The following is a 13,081-nucleotide window of genomic DNA, read 5'->3' on the forward strand; positions in this document are numbered from 1 at the left end:
GAGACAACTGCCATTTGCAGAAGCAGGTCAGAAATTGTATCCTACATATTTCTCTCAGCAAGCTAACTTTACTCAAATCCTTACAGAAGAGGGCGAGTGACCAATGTAGAAGCGTTAGTCATACAACCATCCACTATAATCAATGTAGATGTGGGCAGAAAATTGTGACACCTTTAAGTATATAAATCACTATGGTAGATCATGTAAATTTACTGTAAAAGTAAATTATGCCTGTGTTAGAAATCGAATACAGCTATTGTATGTACAGAAGAGAATGGTTAGGAATAGTACAAGAAACTAAAACAAATCCATTCTAAAATGCATTCACCCTCACAGCTATAGCTAATCATCTCCTGACACGTCTGTACTCATGAAAAAAATAAGTGTTAAAGCATGACACTCAATTCAAAAACACGCAAGAATACAAAAATAATTTTCCATACTTTATTGCAGAAAAATGTACATGGTAAATTTAACGGTAAGACTTCTGGTAGCGAGCACGGGCTCCAGGTCCACCGAACTTCTTGGACTCGCAACGACGAGGATCTGCAACTAGAAGGGTCCTGTCATACTGAATAAGAATATCTTTGATTTCCTTCTTGGAGGCTTCATCAACATCTGGGAAAAAATTAACAGATTTACAATTAACACGTGCAATAAATTTGTACTGCAAATAACTCCCTACATTTACAGCCTTTATAACACCCATAAGAAAAAAAAAGTTCTGGCTTGAGTAGGACTTTAAGGACTGGGCATGTTCATCTCCCTACACATTTCACCCAAGATAACCATTTATTCTGATGTAAACACTACTTTGAGGATAGCTATACTATAAATGGAAAAGTAACCGAACTACAGGAGATCTAAAATAGCTCATATAGAAAAAAGGTAAGTGGCAACATGATGCCAATATAGGGTCTATTATGCTGTAAGTTCTACGATATAAATACAACTCTATGATGAAAGGAATAGATCAATTGAAAGAAGATGAACACAAATTGGAACTTACATTTCTGATAATAAGCCACCAATGATTTGGAAATAGCCTGGCGAATTGCTGTACAAGAGAAAAAAAATAAAAAAAATTAGAAGGGTATTACTGAAGGAATAGAATACACTAAACATTTGCTTGCATGAATATGGATTCATAAAAGCTTAGGGAAAAATATTGACAAAGTCATGGTAAAGGCAGGTTTATCTTAACGCATTCAAAGCCTTAAAAAAGCGTTCTGTTTGCACGAGCCTCCCTTTATACTTATATGATCCCATCTCTGTCCATGAGTGTCTCGGCATTCTGAGACTCTTCCTCCTGAATTGCTGAGACACAGCAGCGGCGCCATTGGCTTCTGCCGCTGTCAAACCAAGTTAGCCAATCAGGAGAGAGCAAGTGGGGCTGAACCACAGCTCCATGTCTGAATGGACACGGAGCTGCAGCTCGGCTTGGGTGCCTCTATAGCAAGCAACAGGAGGGAGGGGCCAGGAGCACCGAAGAGGGACCCAAGAAGAGGAGGATGCAGACAGCTTTGTGCAAATCCACTGCAACAGAACTGGTAAGTAGAACGTGTTTGTTGTTTTTATAGAAAAACAAAAACAAGTCTTTACAATCACTTTAACCACTTGCCGCCCGCCCTATTACAAATTGACGGCGGCAAAGTGGTTTCATTATCCTAACCTCACGTCATATGACGTGATTAGGATAATAAGCCGCTGCGCGCCCCCGGGGGCGCGCATCGCGGCGATCGTTGTTGCGGGGTGTCAGTCTGACACCCGGCAACTACGATCTCGGTAAAGAGTCTCCGACGGAGACTCTTTACCATGTGATCAGCCGTGTCCAATCACGGCTGATCACAGTGTAAATGGGAAGAGCCGGTGATCGGCTTTCCCTCACTCGCGTCTGTCAGACGCGAGTAGAGGAGAGCCGATCGGCTGCTCCTCTGACAGGGGGGGGTCTGTGCTGATCGATTATCAGCACAGCCCCCCCGAGGATGCCCACACTGGACCACCAGGGACACCACTAGACCACCAGGGAAAAGGTAATAAAAATCCATAATCCTCCCTAGACCACCAGGGTGCCAGTCAGCACAATGGGTGCCAATCAGTGCCCATAATGGATGCCAATCAGTGGCCACAATGGGCATCACTGATTGGCATGCATTATTGTTTGGCACTGATTGGCATCCATTACTATAACACCGATGCCGCCTATGAGTGCCCACCTGTGCCGCCTATGAGTGCCCACCTGTGCCGCCTGAGTGCCCACCTGTGCCGCCTGAGTGCCCACCTGTGCCGCCTGAGTGCCCACCTGTGCCGCCTATGAGTGCCCACCTGTGCCACCTATGAGTGCCCACCTGTGCCGCCTATCCATGCCCACCTGTGCCGCCTATCTATGCCCACCTGTGCCGCCTATCTATGCCCACCTGTGCCGCCTATCTATGCCCACCTGTGCCGCCTATCCATGCCCATCCGTGCCGCCCATCTGTGCCAGCTATCAGTGCCAATTTGTGCCACCTATCAGTGTCCGTCCGTGTCGCCCATCCGTGTCGCCCATCCGTGTCGCTCATCCGTGTCGCTCATCAGTGCCGCCTATCAGTGCCACTTCATTGGTGCCACATTGGTGCCCATCAGTGCCACCTTATCAGTGCCCATCAGTGTAGCCCCATCAGTGCCCATCAGTGAAGGAGAAAACGTACTTATTTACAAAGTTTTGAAACTGAAACAAAAAAAAAACATTTTTTTTTTCAAAATTTTCGGTATTTTTTTATTTGTAGCGCAAAAAATAAAAACCGTAGAGGTGATCAAATACCACCAAAAGAAAGCTCTATTTGTGGGAAAAAAATGATAAAAATTTCATTTGGGTACAGTGTAGCATGACCGCGCAATTGTCATTCAAAGTGCGACAGCGCTGAAAGCTCAAAATTGGTCTGGGCAGGAAGGTGTTTAAGTGCCCTGTATTGAAGTGGTTAAAATGTAACTGGTGAAAATTTAAAATCATGTTTCCACCTGTATTTCAATTATTTCCAGTCCACTCATATTGATCTGAGCCTACTTGAGCTTGTAAACTTTGTCAAGATACCCACAAATTTACATCCTTGAATTCTGTGACATATTCACTATGCCCAGTGTTTAGACACTGCTGTATCACATTTGACAGAATCTGTCCTCTGAACTAAAGCAGTGAACAAGCTGTACATAGTGGAAACTGATGGCCAACATACAGCATTAACAGCAGGCTTTTTCTAGTATTCTTATCTTGGTTTGTATTACAATGCAGAGGTTATGGAATGAAATTGTATCATGTAACAATAGAACTCTTAGTAGCGGGTTACCTCTTCGTAGTTAACCCACTTCTATATATAAAAAAAAAAAAAAAAAAAATTATTTCCACCTCTAACATAATAAGCACCCTGTGCTTGTGTTATAGGTACAGATATGCATTTTTTATATATCAGAGTGGCTCCCGGAGATCACATGACTACTCCGCTCTCTCCAGCGGGCAGGGCCAAGCAGGGCTGTGGATGACCGAGGCACGTACGCCGACCATGGCGTCGGGGCTCAGCAGCCGTGATGCACCGTGGTCAGCTTACAGGGGAGGGCAATAGCCAGGCAGGATCAGCCAGTTTTTTTTTTAGGCAACAGAAGGGGCCAAATTACACAGCACAAGCACTGTGCTGTATAGCATGCTTTATTAAGGGAAAAGGATCTGTTTTTTTGGGGTAGCCTCCCTGGCAGTAGGTCAGATGTTTGCATCTCAAAGCGGTACAATTGTTTTGCATAAAAATTTGGCATTTTTAAATATTGTAGGCATGTAATTCTTACCAACACACTTAAATGTGTCCAAACAAGTCTTATAGATATCTCGGGTATGAAAGTTTGAAACACAAAATCAATTTATAATAGAATCACAGGATCCTGGGCACAAGGTAAGTACTGCAACGCAATCCTGAGTGTGGCTTGGGGTTACCACTAATGGCATTGAAATTTAACCCCAAGCCATACTCAGAAAAAAACACCAGGCAGGTTAACAAACGCTTCGAACTTTGAGTTTGGATTAATTCAGAAATCCTTTAACTGTAAAAATTGCAGACATTTATATGGTCAACTAAAGCCATTCTTACCATAAACTTGAGCGACATGTCCACCACCCTTCACACGGACTCTGATGTCAACACCAGCAAATCGCTCCTTGCCCAAAAGGAGAACAGGCTCCAGCAGCTACATAGATGAACAAAGCAAATAATTTCATACTTTTACAGCAAATGTCATAATGGTGTTTCAAAGTAAAAAAAATATTTTGATTCAGTCTAGAAGATGTAATTTGGCTAAACCTGACCCTTTAGCTTGAGTGTCACTGTTAACCACCCTTAGTATAAGCTAGACCAGTGATGGCGAACCTTGGCACCCCAGATGTTTTGGAACTACATTTCCCATGATTCTCATGCACTCTGCAGTGTAGTTGATCATCATGGGAAATGTAGTTCCATCTGGGGTGCCAAGGTTCACCATCACCGAGCTAGACTGTTCTTAATGCTGATCCCCCAAACTATAATTAAAGCTTAAAAGTGGAACTTCCGCTTATCTGTCACCCATGTGAACAAGCCCCGACTCTCAGATTTCAACAAACATTTCTAATTGGAGGCAAAAATTACAAAAACATCTAATAAAAGAAAGATCAACACTTTATGTCTTGGAAATATTAGGCTTATTCAATAAAAATGTGCAAAAAAAAAAAAAATACTAAAGCGCAATGAGCAAACAACGAATGATAAAGTACAATAGCCCATAGCAACCAGAATGCACTTTGATTCTGAATAGCTGTTGTACTGATCTTTGTATGCAGTTGCTTGCTGTTTTTATCCAATGAACCTGTGTACACAATCACTAAAATAATTTATTCCCCACCCAATACACAGAAATCATACCTGAATTAAGCTCTAACATTTACAAAGAGCCAGTTACAAACGGGCATTTGTTAGAAACCAAATATCAGTTCTTGTGCAATAAGGACGGCCGCATCAAATTTGCCATTTGATTGCATTCTGTAACACAAATGTCAGCCTGGCACCACGGAGGCAAGTCAGTCTGCTGCCTGAGCTTAGGACTGATGCTCAACATTTACCAGGCAGCTGAAGGATACAATTCTCAAAACACTGAGAGCATCTTTGTTACAGGAGACCTCCGAGTGCGTTTTCAGTATCAAGTGATGCAATGAATATAGCATGCCAGTCCTACACGTACAAATGCACTACAAAATCACATGCAGCAACATGCCATCGTATGCATTTTCACATGCATGGCTTGTGGTGTGAACAAGGTGCATAGAAAAACATTGTGTTTTATAGGTGTTCATACAGTGATCCGTGTATCCAGTGAAGAAAAATACAGGTCATTGGACATGGTGTAAACGAGCCCTTACATTTGCCAGACGTGATCAGGATTTAAAAAAAAAAAAAAAAAAAAAAAAAAATGTCCCCAATTCCTGGGAGGCAAGCCTCACCATTCAGAAGTGGGGATTCAGATTATTACAGACCCAATATTACCAAGTGGTAATTATATAATCACTTCCCTATACTATAAGCTAAACTAGATTGGACTTGTGTCTGTTTTTCAACCTATGCAACTCCCGTGACAAAAATGAAGGAATCTTTTTTTTTTTTTTTTTTAAACCAAACTTACCTTGTATTGCAGAGTCGCAGGTTCAATTATCTCCAATGGTCTTCCATTAACTTTGATGAGCCCATTGCCTCTTTTGCAGTGGGCAACAGCAGTTGCAGTTTTCTGAGGAAAAAAAAAACACCTCTATGTGAAATAAAATAACACTAGAAACCAAAGACAAATTTAAGACATTTATGAATAAAAAAATAGCAGCACAACATGAATAGTTAAAGAGTGTCAGAGGTTCTTTTGGCTATATGCACACTTTAACTTCCATTTAAGCTCCTATTTAACGTGGAAGCAAACCCCCCCCCCCCCTATCGTTTTCAGCCAAGGAAGCTGCCATCTTTGCCTCCGTTTAACCTTCAACTGCCACGGTGCTGTTGTGATCCGTTATGACACCAGTCATTGGATGGTTTGACAGTTTGGTTGAGGGCACAGCCAATGTGCAGTTAGCATTTCTGGCATGCCAGGAATTTAACTGTTTTTTTAAACTGTTTAAATCTATAGGTTTACTTCCACTTCAAGGAGAGTAAACATCTGTCTTGGTGCCCCATGTCAACGAGAAAGGGATGAGAAACATTTTTACAGTTGTCACCAAAACAGAAGAAATTCTCCAGTTGGGATGCCTGTTCCAATGACCGCGGTCTAAAAAGAATTGCCCTTAATGTGGAAAGATTCTCTATTCTTAATATCTGAGGAACAGGAAATGAAATCTCTCTAAAGAGACAGGCAGCAAGAGAATACCAGAGGTTTTAACCACTGCATACTGTAACTTAAAGAAAAATCTGTAAGGTGAACTTGCATGGACCTCCACGCTTAGACATCCACAGAGTTTAATCTCACAAATGTACCCCTGTCAAGAAGGACATTTAGGAGCATACCAATTGGTTGGCACTGTCACATGGGTGGTGCCAACCAATCAGTACACACATAGTATTTTCTGTAAGCGGGGAAGAGGAGAGAAAGCCAAGAGGATTTCTAAGTGCTGGAACCTTGAGGCAGCTATACCAGGGCAATCACAGCCACGCAGGTCAGTGGGACAGGACGGGAGGGCACGAGGAGGGCGTCCTGTGCAAGTTCACCTTACAGATTTTTTTCTGTAAAGGTGAACTTACACTTTAAAGAGGAAATTCACCTCCCATTGAATATTATATTCCCCCCAGCTTTGGTACACTTATCCTGGATGAATATACTTACAAGTCCAGTGAATCCAGCGTTGTCCTCTTCTCTTGCACTGCTTTCCTATTACAGGTCCTATCCTGCCATCTTTCTCATGGGCATATAGCCGTCTCTTGCTAGTTCTCACAGCCAAGGATATGTCCCCAGATATTGCATATGCACACGCAGATCTGATGCCATGTCTGTTTATATGTTGCCATGGCTAGAAATTTTTATTTTATTTTTAAGTGGAGGAAAATTAACACCTACTAGGATAGATGAAGTGAATATCCCAGATAGTTGTAGGAACTGGGCAACAGTCAACAGTCTCACCCAAGCAAGAATACAGGAGGTCAGGTAGACTAACCATTTCCTGTCCATAGGACATACCCATACATCCTTGGATAGGAAGGGTGATATCTCGGGCAGGGCTCTAATGATCGCAGTGATACCTCACATGTGTGGTTTAAACAGTTTTCATATGCGGGCGCTGCTCACGTATGCATTCGTTTCTGCACGCTTGCTTGGCGGGATGGGGGACGTTTACAATGCTCTCTCTCTTGTTACACTTATTTTTTATTTTTTTTAGAACAAAGTGAGACACTTTTTCCTAATACAAGGAATGTAAACATCCCTTTTAATAAAGATAAATTTAAAAAAAAGTGTAACAGGACTTCTTAAATATGAGATCTGTGGTCAAAGACCTCAGATCTCATATTTACACTAAAATGCAATAATAAAAAAAAATATGTCTAAGAGTTATTGGCAGAAGTGATGTGTTGACGTTGCTTCCGCCCTGCAGTTGTATAAACACAGGTGGAGGCCATCCCCTCACTAGTCTATACCACGGATGTGAAAGGAACCGATTGCCTCCAGTAAGTGGCAGAGGGCAAATCCGTTGCAGAGACCACTTGTACCTGAAAGCGGACCGCCTGCTGAAGAGGATACCGGGGTTATGGCAGCTAGCTTGTGCCATAACAACGATATCCCTCTTCAAAGTATTGACGTACGACAGAGGACGGACGGTAAGAGGTTAATGGACAAATTTCTCCATAAAGAGGACCTGTCATTGGTCAGCCCTTGTGATAGCAATAAAAGTGATCAGGGAAAAAAAATTTAATAAAAAATGAAGCCACCCCGTTCCTCCATGCAAATGTAATTGCACACGTCAGTCCTGCACGCATATGTAAACAATGATCGCACCACACATGAGAAATCGCAAGGGCAACAATTAGTGTCAGGCCTGCTGTGTAACACTAACCTGGCAACCTGTTAAGGTTATTAAAGTCATCCATTAAGATTTTTGGGAGATGACGAGATCTCTAAGGTCTCTTCTGTTATAAAAACCCTGTCTGTGGATTTTGCAAGTACTGAGTTTACTACCACTTTAAGCGTGTCAAGCGTTTGTTTATGGAATGAACACCCAAAGATATAAATTTATTCTGGCCATTGAAATGAACACTTAACCTCTCAATGTACCTATCGCTTAGGCGCATCAAGCATTTTTCTGCCCAAAAGCTCCCCTTGAGCGCGACTTTTTTAGTCTGTAAACTCTAATACACCTACATGTGCATATAGATACATATGCTAATGCAGGTTTACAGGCTGAAATAAAACATCATACATTTATAAAAGAGGCATTTAAAAGGATAAGTTTACCTTTTGTAACAGGTTAGGTTACACACGTATTCAGGGTGTAATGGGCTATAAACAGGCCAGCCCCCCACACCTCCCGGGGATCTCTCCCCCCAGCTGTCACAATTAAAGTGGCTATAAGGCAGAAGATTTACCTTCAAGGCACCCCCTTCACATGAATTAGATGCAGGTTTCTCCACATCCAATTCGCATAGCAGGAGAATGCGACTGGCTCCCTATGGAGCCGGTTCACATATCTCGGCTGCAGAGTGCACTGCACAAAAATGCTGTGAGTCTTTGGCTCCATTTCAGGGCCGAATTCAGGCATAGAATCCGGCCTCATGCATTAAGATAAAAAACCCTGTGTGCAACTCGCCCCTCAGCCATCCTAATACTTTCCTGAGCCCCATCTTGATCCAGTGATGTTGCACGACTCAGATCTCCCTCCTGATTGGCAGAGACAGCAGCAAGTTCAGCTGGTGTAAAAGTCAGTGAGCCAGTGAGGGGGGCTCAATGTCTGAACAGACACACAGGGCCCATAGTAAGCCGCTTGCTGTGTGGGGCACCCGAGAAGAGAAGGATCTGGGCTGCTCCATGAAAAAAATCACTGCACAGAGCAGGCTAGTATAACATTTTTTTGGGGTTTAAGAAAACAACCCCATACAAGACTTCAGTATCACTTAAACATGGCCACGCAGGGCTCTGCCCAGCCATGTTACTCAGTGTACTTGTGGATGGAAAAGGACAAGGTCCAGCAGCCTTCGTGGCTTTTGTAGTTTTTAATGAACTCCTATGGCGCTGTGGTAGTTTGATTAGTCATATTTTATCGGTTGCCCGTATGGGGATTAACAGGCACACATACACTGGCAAATCTGCTGGGGGAACTGCATTGCACCAGTGATCTACTGACCAAGGGTGCAACGCTTTACAGGCTCCAGAATAAAAGAAATGCACATTTTTCTACCTGCAGAAAAAAAAAATTGCATTTATTTTTTCTGTGTTCATGAGGCCTTGTATTCCAGACAAGATCTCTGATGCAGGTAACCAGCAATGACAAGTACACAGCTAGAACTAAAAGGCTGGTAGAAGCAGGCCTGGATGTTCTCGTGCAGGCAGTAGTGAGCAATGTAGAAGATGGTAACATATGATGTATAAGAGATCCGCTCAGCATTGTACACACTGTGCCCACACGCGGCTCCTCCATAGGACTAGTCGCAGAGTGCGGGGACCGCACAGACATTGTGCCCGGACAGAAGACAGCCCTGGACCAATCACCCTGCCCGCACGAGCTCATTAGGACGGCGTAGACCGTGTAGTGACCACGCCGGGGAGCTCACCCTATACAGACACGCGGCCCGCACTCACCTTACGACCGAAAACCTGCACGGACTGCAGAGGTCCCTTGGCCGGCATGTTCTTACTAGGAGACAAGAGAAGAACAGGTGAATTAGAGTCGGCGGGCTCGGTACATACCAAATATTTTCAGAATTCGGGCCCAGGACAAGCAGAGCCATACCTTTCTGACATGGGGACGATGGAGGAAAGGAAGTACGGGCTCACCAGTCCCGTTCATCAGGGGCTCCCGCGTCCTACGTGCGATGGCGTCATCCGTCCGGAAACGTGCCTACTGCTGGCAATAGACTGAGGAGGCCATCTTGGATGTGGGAACAGCTGGACGATAGCACTAGTGTGTACGTGGAAATTGCATGCTATAGAAATGATAAGGAATGGCAGACTCTCTCAGAGAACAATTGTAACAATAAATGGAAGGCCTTATCTGAATTATCAATGAACCCTTCTGCACACAGCAGTGCTCCCTCACAACTCTGCAGAAGAACAGGGCTTCTTTGTTCACATAGTTCGGAAAACACAGACAAGCCAGCTGCGCTAAAGTGATCAATTTCTGAGCAGTCCTGAAAGCATAGCTCACAACTGTCCCTGATTTGGAACAAAGTCCCTCTTTACCTCATTCCTCCTCATTTGTCCCTCATTTTGGTCTGATTTATTTAGTTGGATATAAAATGCACGTTTTATCTTTCAAAAAGTGTATTCCAGCGCTAAACATTTCATCTGAATTCTAAATTGCTGCATTTGTAAATTCCAAAAGCCAATATAAAGGAATAGTAGTGGTAAAAAAAAAAAGCACTTCAGTTCTCTATTAAGGGGGGCGTGGTAGTGGGCGTGTCCTATGCCTACATACTTTTGCTAATAGGTGTCCCTCCCTCATTCCTATCTCAGAAAGCTAGGAAGTATGTGAAAGTGCTTGTAAAGGTAAAAGGGTTTGTTTTACTTTAATGCGTTCTCTGCATTAAGGTAAAAAAATAATAATAATTTAACCACTTGCTTACTGGGCACTGATGGGTGGCAATAATGGGCACTGATCAGCACTGGTAGGTTACACTGATAGGCAGCACTGCTAGGTGGAACTGATTGGCACCACTGGTGGGCATTAATAGGTGGCACTCGTGGGCATTGATAGGTGGCACTCATGGGCATTGATAGGTGGCACTGCCAGGTGGCAATGGCAGAGGGTACTGATTGGCACAGATGAGGCAGATGTGCCCCCTTCCTGTTCGGGATCGATGTCCCTTGCACATAAGCCAGTAAGAGTCTTTTTTTTTTCTCCTCACGCTGACAAAAAAAAAGTTTACCAAGCTTTTGTTTACACACATAATCAGCTGTAATTGGCTGACAGCTGATCACATGGTAAGGGACCAGGACCAGCCCCTTACTCGGATCTGTGATCACCCGAGTCTCGGTGACTCTGCGATCACAGCGCGCGCCGCGTGCGCCCTGCAGGGAGCGTGCAAAGCGGAGGCCATCATATGATGGCCTCCTGGAAATTCAGGTCCGCACTGTGACCATCATTTGGCTATAGCATGGACACCAAGTGGTTATACACCCACGTCCCCCTTAAAGCGGAATTCCACTCACATATATGATTTTTACGATCTCTTACTATTGCAGAATGTATATTAAAGATTGGTTACTCTTGTCATTATCTCTACATTTATTATTATTTTATTTACAAAAATTACTTTTTGATTCAGCTTTCTCAGGCATTCCCATCTTACTTGTGGGCAGGCGAAGCCCACAAGCATAATCTTCCGGGATACGGGTGCTGATGTATTCCCAGCATGCACCGCCCGTTCTCACGCATGCGCAGTAAAAGCACGTAGCGGTGCAGGAAACCTCACAGGTTGCCAAACACCGTGATTCTATTTTATTTTATTTTTTTTCCAAAAGTCATTGGTTATGTTAATTTCTTCACAATACTGTAACATTGATTTTATGGTTGGAACTCCTCTTTAACCACTTCAGCCCCGGACCAATAAACACCCTAAGGACCAGAGGTCTTTTTACAATTTCGCACTGCACTGCTTTAACTGGTAATTGCGCGGTCATGCAATGTTGTACCCAAACGAAATTTGCGTCCTTTTCTTCCCACAAATAGAGCTTTCTTTTGATGGTATTTGATTGCCTCTGCGATTTTTATTTTTTGCAATATAAATGGAAAAAGACCGAAAATTTTGAGAAAAAATTCTCTTTACAATCCCTTTAAAGAGGAAGTAAAGGCACTTAAAAAATAAATGCAACCTGCAAGGCAAAGGCATAATGAGCTAGTATGCATAGCATACTAGCTCATTATGAATAACTTACCTGAGAACGAAGCCCCCAAAGCGGTCCTCCGTCTTCATATTCGCTGCTGCCATGTATCCCGGAGTGACTTCCGGGTCTCGCTGCTCCGGCGCTGTGATTTCTCCTCATGGGGTGGGACTTTTTGGGAGTCTAGCTGCGTACGGCACCCCGAAAACCAATCACTGCCTTCAGGATTTCTAAGGGTGCAAATTTTTGATTTCACTCCTCACTACCTATCACAGTTTCGAAGGCCATAAAATGCCAAAATAACACAAAACCCCCCCAAATGACCCCATTTTGGAAAGTAGACACCCCAAGCTATTTACTGAGAGGCATGTTGAGTCCATGAAATATTTTATATTTTGCCACAAGTTGCAGGAATTTTTCAATTTATTTTTTTTTTGCACAAAGTTGTCACTAAATGTCATATTGCTCACACATGCTATGGGCATAAGTCAAATTACACCCCAAAATAAATTCTGCTGCTTCTCCCGAGTACGGGGATACCACATGTGGGGGACCTTTTGGGAGCCAAGCCATGTACAGGACCCCGAAAACCAAGCACTGCCTTCCGGATTTAAATATAAAATGCTACCAAAAAAACTGTTAGCGATCGCAGGGATCAGGCCTGACTCTGCGATCGCTGCAGTTATGTGTTTAGTGTTTTGTAAGTGACAGTGATCAATCGATACTGCACTTGGGTGGGCTGGGCAGAGGGGCAAAACGCAGGTGCTAGCAGGTATCTGGGCTGATCCCGCTAACAATGCGTTTTTTGGAACCCTAAACTGCTGGGGACGCTAGTATAGATCTGATCAGATCAGATATTGATCTGTTCAGATTCTATACCACTACGGGAGGTTTATGCTTTGCGTGTTATACTTACCTCCACTGTGCAGCTCATTTTGTACAGAGTGGCCCCGAACCTACTCTTCTGGGGTCCCTCAGCAGCTGTCTCAGCTTCCCCCCCCGCAAGTACTTCTCACGTTCATGAGAG

At 43.6% G+C, this 13,081-nt stretch overlaps 1 protein-coding gene across 1 annotated transcript; it reads right to left on the reverse strand.

Moving 5' to 3' along the window:
- Positions 1 to 430: 430 nt before the first annotated feature.
- On the reverse strand, positions 431 to 10,065 carry RPS16 (ribosomal protein S16). Its single transcript, XM_077471958.1, has 6 exons — positions 9,965 to 10,065; positions 9,814 to 9,868; positions 5,674 to 5,775; positions 4,116 to 4,212; positions 1,010 to 1,057; positions 431 to 618 (listed from the first exon to the last, which is right to left on the reverse strand). Exons 1-6 carry the CDS (start codon positions 9,973 to 9,975, stop codon positions 473 to 475), a joined length of 459 nt encoding a protein of 152 aa, XP_077328084.1. The 5' UTR covers positions 9,976 to 10,065; the 3' UTR covers positions 431 to 472.
- Between the last annotated feature and the right edge of the window lie 3,016 nt (positions 10,066 to 13,081).

The sequence above is a fragment of the Lithobates pipiens genome, unplaced genomic scaffold (assembly GCF_037356315.1).
Source record: "Lithobates pipiens isolate NorthernLeopardFrog02 unplaced genomic scaffold, aLitPip1_a1.2 Scaffold_8, whole genome shotgun sequence".
NCBI lineage: Eukaryota > Metazoa > Chordata > Amphibia > Anura > Ranidae > Lithobates > Lithobates pipiens.